The 9,677-nt window shown below is 37.3% G+C and overlaps 1 protein-coding gene across 1 annotated transcript; it reads right to left on the bottom strand.

Annotated features, from left to right (window-relative positions):
• Window positions 1-6,871: 6,871 nt before the first annotated feature.
• Window positions 6,872-7,734, bottom strand: LOC121524416 (ladderlectin-like). Its single transcript, XM_041809790.1, has one exon. The coding sequence runs from the start codon at window positions 7,699-7,701 to the stop codon at window positions 7,222-7,224; it is 480 nt and encodes a 159-aa protein (XP_041665724.1). The 5' UTR covers window positions 7,702-7,734; the 3' UTR covers window positions 6,872-7,221.
• Window positions 7,735-9,677: the final 1,943 nt, after the last annotated feature.

Raw genomic sequence — 9,677 nt, 5'->3', positions numbered from 1 at the left:
TTTATGGCAGAGTTCTACGGTGGCCGAGAGGTCTTGCAAAAAGAAAAAACACAACAACATTTGAGAAAAAAACACAAAAACAAAAGTTCACAACACAAATACAAAAACTTGCTGCAGCGCATGAATACAATCACTCAGCGCCGCGCATGGATACATAAACTCGGCACAGCACGAAGGCAAACAGATTCCACAACAGCTCAAAAAATACAACAACTTGGCGCAGCAGATGCAAATAAAAAGTGGTCACCATAGATATCTATAGAACACTAGATACACTAGCGCGCTGTAGCAGCCCGCTAAGCGACATGCCTACGTGGCGGCCATCTTGGCGGGGGCGACGTTGTCATTAAAGGCAATGCAATGTACATTGAAAATAAATCATAACTTGCTCATTCTGTACTCACAGTATGTAACTTGTAGTGTGTTTTCCATAATTTTTAATAACTGTAACCTCCTGTAAAGTTTAATATGTATGTAAACAACTATCTAAATCAAATTGATCGAGTCCATTCATTCGTCTGACATCTGAGCTTACGTCATGTACATCAGACCCCAAACATAGCTGTCCACGCTGTTTGCCGGTTAAAATTACTTCTAAAACTTATTGATTACAAAATAAAATGTGCAAGAAGTGGAGGTGACAAATGAACAGTGTTTACTTACTTTAATTACTCGACCCAAGCATGTCTTCAGTTAGTTTGCGTTGTGTTACGTAACTTTATTGCTAACAGAGCCATGAGCAGGTTAGTAGGTCCGTCTACTAACCTGCATCTGCTACACCGAGTTGTTGTATTTTTGTGCTGTTGTGCAATCTGTTTGCCTCCGCGCTGTGCCGAGTTTATGTATCCATGCACGGTGCTGAGTGTTTGTATTCATGCGCTGCAGCAAGTTTTTGTATTTGTGTTGTGAACTTTTGTTTTTGTGTTTTTCTCAAATGTCGTTGTGTTTTTTTCTTTTTGCAAAGCGTTTTGAATTTGCATTTGTGTGAGACCTCTCGGCCACCGTAGAGTTCGATTCTGCTACGTTGTGTCTTGTGCAAACTGCATACGGTCATTCATTCTTTTTCTTCATCTTTAATTAAAAAATTGAGCAAATAACTTATAACAAAGCAACACGTCAAAAAGAAGAGCTACCGACATCAGAGCTTTTTCACAATGCAGAAATGCAACGTTAAGTGCCATCTCACACCGATCGCAGTGTTTTTGCACAGTTGCTGTTACTATATAAGAACTCCATGAATATAACTGAGTATATCTTGTTGTTTAGCTAGCTGGGCCAACTTTGTGTCTAGCATTACTGCAGTCTACAACTTAAGCAAAGTAATAAATGAATATTAAAACATATTGTCCTTATTAGCAGTTTTACTCAAAACAGTGTCTGTCCATATCCACGTTCTGACTAAGAGTGAGGTCATTTGGGGCCCAAATAAAACACGAATGCAACGAGTAAGGAGGCAATCTGGCAATCCACAGAATCACCACTAGATTCCGTCAAATAACTTTACACTCAACATGCAACTAATATTACATTTATTTGCCATAGTTATAACGCTCTGGCACCATTAAAGAAATATTTCAAAGTAATAACTATACAATCTACACAAGTACAATCATTATAAAACATCTAGGGTGAGTTGGACACAGATAACCATCAATCTTAAGTATCCATCCATCCATTCATTTTCTATACCACTTATTCCATTCTGGGTCGCGGTGGGGGGGGGGCTCAGCACACAGCCAAGACAGAGGAGTGGCTGAGGGACAACTCTGTTAATGTCATGGAGTGGTCCAGCCAGACACCTGACCTGAACGCTATTGAACAGTTCTGGAGAGACCTGAAAAATGGCAGTCCAACGGGGTTCCCTATCCAACCTGACTGAGCTTGAGCTTGTTGTGGATGATTTTCTAGTGACAACTTTAAGAAAGTGTGACGTTTCATCTTCAGATCTACAAACGGCCCATTTGCACAAAGAAAAAAAAGATGTCACAGTCAAACCACCCTGAATACACCTGATATGTGATCTTGAAGCTTAAAGAGGGGCAGGTCTGGTAAGAGCTTGCATGATAGACAACCTTAGACTAACAGGTGCTATGAACTTTGTCCTAGCTTCTCTTTGGATGGCAGGGGGTGCTGCTGCTCCACAGGAATGGTAAGAACCAGAGTTGTTTTTTCTTTTTTTTACAGCTCTGCTATAACTCATTTCCTGTCATTTTTATGCTGTGATGCTGGTTGTACTTGATCTTTGTCTCAGTAGTAAACTAGAAGTAAAAAAAAAAAGATAGACTATTAAACTAGTGATATAAGTCCAGTCAGCAGTTAATGAGACAGCGCTGTGTTTGTAATCTGGTGATAAAGACATCCTCAGACATGTAGACCAATCAAAGATGATGCATTTTGGATGAATGAAAATATTATACTTCTGCTGCATTAGAGGATCCCAAAAACATCTATCACAAAATGTTCAACTAAGACATGAAAACACAACAGCTGTCATGATTTAAATGTATTTGACTGTAGGTAGGTAACTTTATAACCCGTCAGCCCTTCTGTTTTTCAGATTATTGGTTTCCCGCAGAGGTGTTTGTATTTACACCCTGTGACCTCTGGCCCTCATGTCCTGCATACATGATCATTCCAGTTTTCTCTCTGTTTCCACATGACTCTTCAAAGACCAGCATGCATCTGTCTTTGTGAGAACCTGCACACATGTGATAGAAACATGAGCAGCTCTTGATAGAGTCAAGGCCCCCCTCTGTCAATCATTACACTGCCACAAGTCAAAGCCACACAAGTGTATTTGTTTAATGTCTTGCTAAAATATCTCACCGCTCTAATGAGAATCAAAATCAAGTCACTGCCAGGTATGTTTTCACATATGAGGAATATGACTTGGTGTTTTGGTGCAAAAACAACAGAATAAGAATAAAAACAGTAGGAGGCTTTAAAACCAGCAGTACTTCAGATTATGAAAAATGTAACTGTAATATAAAACAGAGTATAAAGACACGCAGGTGTCATGGTTAGTCTAATGACCTCGGCAAAGTATCTAGAGTTTCTGACAGACCACTTTCTTCCATGGTACAAAAAGAAGAACCGTGCCTTCTGTAGAAAAATTATCTTCATGCATGACAATGCACCATCTCATGCTGCAAAGAATACCTCTGTGTGATTGGCTGCTATGGGCATAAAAGGAGAGAAACTCATGGTGTGGCCCCCATCCTCCCCTGACCTTTAACCCTATTGAGAACTTTTGGAGCATCCTCAAACTAGAGATCTATGAGAGTGGAAGGCAGTTCACATCAAAACTGCAGCTCTGGGAGGATATTCTGACATCCTGCAAAGAAATTCATAATAATGCATAATAATGTGGAACAGTGCATTTTGAGGTTTTTATTTTATTTTTTTTAATTATCATTATGAAGTTTGTTCAAAAACATTTGAAATGGCTCTAACAGCTGATGACTTGAAACATATTCTGTCATTTGCATCAATATTTAGGAAAATAAGAGAAAAAATCATTTGCATAATAATTTGGAATATGGTGTAAATAGAAAAGATGAAGTTTGATTTGCATTAATGGCAGTTCCATTTCCTGGTTGAAACGAGCCTTAGAAACGCTTGTTATTCCATTTTTTCATTTTTGACAGAAAATGATAAAAAAAAAAAAAAAAAAGAAAAAATTTAGCCATTGTCTCATTTTCCCTTTCAATGAAAGAAGAAAAAAGGAAATACAAGCCTTTTTCCTGTTTTTTTGTTGTGGTCACAAAAATAGAAAAGCAGCAAAAAAAAAAAAAAAGATAATAATAAAAAGAGTCAGATGTTTTTTTTTTTTTTCTGTTCTGTTAATTTGTTTTCTTTTTTTAAATGAAATACTAGAAGTAAAGAAATTATGTGACCCAATGGGACAGGTGAAAATTTCAAAATAAAAACAAACAACCAATTAAATGTTGGCTTATAAACCAGAAGGCATATAAATGAATAAACCTTACACCAAACAACACTGAAAGTTTGACTCTTGCTGTGTACATGGATAAATACTCCAGTTCAGGCTTATTTCTTAAAATTCATGTATTTTCCATCTAATATTAATGTAGTCCATTAATTTACCAGTACTTTTACTACTGACATTATTCTTTACACACCATACTAAGATAATATGATACTGTAGAACAGGGGTGTAGCTAGGGATTTAGGGCCCCTAACAAGAATATTAAACAGGGCCCTTAACCGGCTAGCCAAGCAACAAATGTTACAGATATCACTGCATTTTAATGTATTTTTGAACCATAATTACCCCATTTATAAGCAATATTTCTACTACATTTACTTGCATCATTTTGCTGTGCTGGACAACACCATTTGGACATTTTTAAGGGAAGCGCAGGTGCCCCCAGTTTTGTATTTACTCTATTTCAGTGATACTCAGGGTGTGGCTCTTTTGTGATGATTTGTGGCTCTTTTATTTCTTAATTTAAAATATTATTCCCCCAGAAAACCTTTATAGATGGAAACTTTGACCTCAGAAATTATCCATTGCAAGTCACATTAATAGGTTTGTTTCCCACACTTATACAGTTGCCTTGAATTGTCAAATTTTAAATTAGCCTATATATTTTCATTGCCCTTGTTTGCATTTTTTGACACTTTTAATCATTTTTTTTTAACTGCTTTAAGCCCATTTTTGTCACTTCTTTTTGTCTAGCTTTTGACTCTTTTATCCTGCTTTATACTATTTGCAATTTTTTTTCCCATTTTTGCCACTTTTCAATTTTGTCAATTTAAGTCACTCTCCACTCATTAACTGTCATGTTTTTACTACTTGGTGACCATTTTTGCCACTTAGGGAACATATTTTGTCACTTCTCACCAACATTTTGCCACTTTTTCTCCCAGTATTTGGCTTTTTATGCTGATTTTGCCCCTTTTCACCCTTTTTTATGCTTTTTGACCATTTCTGTCATCTTTAACTTTTTTTTAATTGCCACTTTAACCCATTTTTGCCACTTTCACCACTTAGATTGTAGCTCTTGCAAAGTTGTTTATCAACAATTTGTCTCTTTGGTTGAGTATCGCTGCTCTATTTGATACAAATTTTAGTCTGTTGACCAATTCATTTAGTCACTTTGGATTCAATAATGACACTAAATGCTAAGAAAAGTAAATAAAATCACACTTTTCATTGAGGGCTTCTCAAGGGCCCCTTCTTACTGTGGGCCCGGGTAATAAGAACCCTTTTTCCCCCTGTGATACACCCCTGCTGTAAAATACAGTGGATGGCTATGTAAGATTTAATCTGGACAAGAGGGCTTTTATTTTGAAAAATTTCCCTTTCCCATTGTGTCACATGATTTCCATTATCAGTGTTACATTATGCATTCTTATTACATTGCACATGGTTGTTATATTATGGTCCTTACATGCATTATGCTTCATTTACATGGTGCCTAGTTTTTATATTAGGAGTTTTTATTACGTTTCTTTGTTACATTAAGTGTCGTTGTTATGAAGGTTATAAGAGTTTGGGATTTTTCATTGGTTTCTTTTTTTATTTTGTTTTTACTTTCTGTGTTCAATTTCAGATCTGGTTTAATATCTTATTGCTGCAGGTTTGTTAGTTTAGTTTAGTTTAGTTTAGTTTAGTTTAGTTTAGTTTAGTTTAGTTTAGTTTAGTTTAGTTTAGTTTAGTTTAGTTCAGTTCAGTTCAGTTCAGTTTAGTTTAGTTTAGTTTAGTTTAGTTTAGTTTAGTTTTTGCAGAAAAGCTTTGTTTTAGTTTGGTTTTAATTAGTTTATGTTTTTGGGTTTTTTTTTCGTTACCTGTCAGGGCTGAGTGAATGTCATAGATTTTTAAAAACATATTAAAACAGACTACTTTTCACTAATCATTTATTTATTTAATAATGATGTTTGACTACAAGTCCAGACATAGAACTACCACTGTGTGAAGTCTTAACCAATCAGATCAGGCCATTTTACACCCTCCAGACTGGGGTGTAGGTGCCAGTCAGTATGGTTGTGTCAAAGACTAAAACTAAGGATATTTTGTCTCTGCTTTTATTTTATTTCAGTTAGTTTTGTCAGCACACTATGTAATTTGAGTTTTGATTTAGTTTCAGTTAACTAAAATGATTTTTGAATTTTAGTTTTAGTTACTTAGTGAGTTTCAGTTAACTATGATAACCTTGGTGGTTACATAATCAGCTCTTACATGGCTGTTTAGGGTTGATCGGTATCTCAAATCAGTGAAAATGGCTATTGTCCAGTATCTGTTTGTATTATTCATGGGAAATACACTTTAAAGCTGAAATTTTGACCAGTCTTTTTGTTTGATGTTGTTTAATATCTTGTCAGAAATTTCTTGTGACACTAAATTTAGAGGCCAGAGTCCAACACTAGACCTGGGGGTCTCTATTTAGATATCCAACCAAAGAAAATGAACAGAAAGAAAACTGGATCACTGTGATGATCTGCCTTTCTTATTCATGCTAAAACTAGACAGAAGGTGCTTTCATAGCGATGCCAACTGCTCACAGTGTGCATTCAAACAGAGGGGACATTAATGCTTCCTCATGGGGCAGATTTAACCAGGACAGCAGTCTAAAAAAGGGCATTTTTATAATCTGGATGTTTTTTTATTAATGCAAAGTCAGACATAATTTAAAAAAAATCTCACCATATGGTAGTCCTTGCTCTAAATGCAGGGACTCCAGCTTTATTTATGTGTTCAATTCAGTGGAAGAGTGGATTCAGAGGGAGTGAAATAAAAGTTATCAATGTGATTAAAACAATAAAAAGGGTGAGTTTAATACAGCTTTCTTTTTTTATTCAATACAGCAAGATAAACCTAGATTATATTCACGTGTTGTTTTCATGATATTTCTCCTCTTTTATTATTCTCTTTGAGTTAAATACACAGAAACAAAATGAGATAACATTACAGCTATGACATGAATGTTATTACTTTAGCATCTGTTTTATGAAATCTGCTGACATGATTCAAACCCACAAAGGCTTCTGAAAGTTCAGTAGAGGCTAACACAGAGAGAGAGAAGATACAGTGAGTTTTTTTTGCAAATTATTATTTTACTGGCAATCAAGAAGTGTTTGAGTTTAAAACAAAATGATTCAACTTTTACATAAAAAGTTTATCAAATGACTTCTTTTGCTTTTAAACTTTTGTTTTTAACAGTTTTAACCAGGCAGAGATGGACAGTCAGCTCAGCACTAGTGAGGGAAAGATGCACAAACGGAGGGGTGAGTGTAAGTGCATGAGATGTCGCTCCATCTGGGAGAAGATTTATAGTTGGTCACAGCACAGTTTTCATATTCGTGGCCGTTCGGTTCTCCATCTCTCCAGAAGGTAAAGGTGACCCGCTTGCCATTACTCCAAATCCAGTATCCATCTATGCCGATGTCAGTGAGTCCAATCCAGGTTGAGCCCTCAGAGGGGTCGAAGCGCCTGATCAGAGCGGTGACAAAGTTCTGCTCCTCCATGCTGTGGATGGACACCAGGCCTGACCTCTGTTCCTCGCAGTTGAGCGATGCCTTGGCCCAGGTCTTAGCAGTTGCCACGTACTTGTAGCAGCCGCCGTTGAAGCTGTACCAGAACATGGGACAGTCTCCACGCTGGAGCTTGAAGTCAGGCTCATCCAGAGGAGATGCTGCAGCCAGAGCCAGGCCAAGCAAGGAGAGGAGCAGCAGCATGATGATGTCTCGGTCTCTCTGTCTTTGGAGAACTTTTTGAGATGGTAACATCAGAAAACAAAGGTTTTAGAAAGGCCTCCTTCTTTTATATGACTCAACTAGGGAGGGGACGTTTGCTCTTTTAGTGTGATATCATTGGTCAAATTCAATTGTACTCTACTATATGATAAGACAGAAAGATACACATTACATCTTTAATTTATTAATTTGCAGAAACAGTGAAAGCAGCAACATGAATAAAAAGCACTCATTTATTTTCAGATTGTTTATTGCAGAAGTGTTCATGTTTGCAGATCTTGTGGCTGCCTCATGCTGCCTTCTGACCTCAGTGACCTCTTGTCCTCATGTGCTCCATACAGGATCATTCCTGTGCAGCTGTACTCTTTCACAGGCATGTGGTGCTTCAGAGACCGGCAGGTGTCTGTCTCTGTGAGAACCTGTACCTGTGTTAGAAACATGAGCAGTTCTTGTTAGTGTCATGGCCCCCCTCTGTCAATCATTACACTATGAAAATTCAAAACTATAAAAATGTATTGATTTAATATCTTGATAAAATATCAAAATAAACTTTTCAAGCCATGTTCACCAGAAAAGTCCGGATAAAGAGAATAAGACTTGAAATAAAATACAGGCCGACTTTTTCAATAAGTCGCCCATTGTCTGATTGTTCCTATCTTGAAATAAAATGTTCATCCCGACTTGTCGGATGAATGTGGATCAGGTCAAATCTGACCCATTTTGACATTTTACAGCAGGAAAAACATCCAAATTGTAAATACATACAAATGGAAATATTTCCAAATGTTTGTTTGCAAAAGAAGTGTAATTTTTGGCTGACCACTGAGGTTAAAAAAAAGTCAGTCCTACACATGGGTCTGTACGTGACTGACTGACAGAGCGATGCTACTTTCAGAGCCATACATACAGAGTTGTACTAGTTGGGGTTTAGTTGTACTGAAGGCTGTCGGTAATGGCTGCCTCCACTCCATGTTTCTAGATGAAATAAAGAATAAAAAACCCTAAAAGCGTTTCATGTTGGGAGAGATGTTTTCACTCCTCTGCTGACCTGCTTTGGCATGAGTATGTGAGAGTTACGGGGAGAGAGTTACTCGTTGTGTGAATGCTAGTATATAATGGCTGCTAGCGGAGCAGTTAGCTCAGAATTAGCGACAGTGGCACTTTGGCAGAACTGGATACCATTTATTTTTAAAACAAGCACTGAGGGCAACCTGAAAGCTTTCCGTGACAGAGAAGATGTTTTCATTCTTCCCCCAATTTGTTTTGAAATGGGTTTACAATCGTCATAGTTACGGTTTTCCAGTGTATCCAGTGGCTGCTGCCGTGGTAGCCGTTAGCTCAGATGTAGCTGTAGGATATAGCTGTTGGCATATAGCGCACCAAATTTTTTTAATCCACACCTTAAAATGCTTCATTATTATTAGTTGTCGAGCATTTATCACGACCTACAATCTGGCTCACTCTGTTTTTCCTTAGAAGACTATCCTTTCCTGTACCTTGAGGAGGTCTTTTTTATTTTTAATTCAAACTTTTAATATTTATATATGAGAACAATACACACACTCCTTTTTTTCTAATAACAGTCTGAGTGAGTTTATGAGTTGGTATTTGAAAGTCTATATGTTGGGGTGAGTTCATGGAAGAGATGTTGAAAACATGTCCATTAAATGCATTTAGTAAAATATAAATTTAGTGTATAATATCTAAAAACATTTAGTTTCATAACTCCCCTCTTTCTCCATTCAGGCTGTTCAAATCAAACTAGCTTATTTCTACCTGGCACCTAGGCCGTAAAATTACCCCAGCAGCCCCCGAGGGGCAGGGGGGGGCCCGCAGTCCAAAGGGCCCCGCCCATTGCCTGACCATTTTTAGAATAGCGGATATATGCACGGCTTGCATGCCCAGATTTTTCCCAGTGCAGTGCAGTGGTATGGGCATCTGGAATTACTCAGAGCAAC

The sequence above is a fragment of the Cheilinus undulatus genome, linkage group 16, assembly GCF_018320785.1.
Source record: "Cheilinus undulatus linkage group 16, ASM1832078v1, whole genome shotgun sequence".
Classification (NCBI taxonomy): Eukaryota; Metazoa; Chordata; class Actinopteri; order Labriformes; family Labridae; genus Cheilinus; species Cheilinus undulatus.
The sequence above is the reverse complement of the archived record's forward strand: the minus strand, read 5'-3'. Positions and strand labels throughout refer to the sequence as shown.

Excerpts from the sequence above, each read along its gene's own strand:
- LOC121524416 (XM_041809790.1), bottom strand. The coding sequence starts at position 7,701 with ATGCTGCTGCTCCTCTCCTTGCTTGGCCTGGCTCTGGCTGCAGCATCT.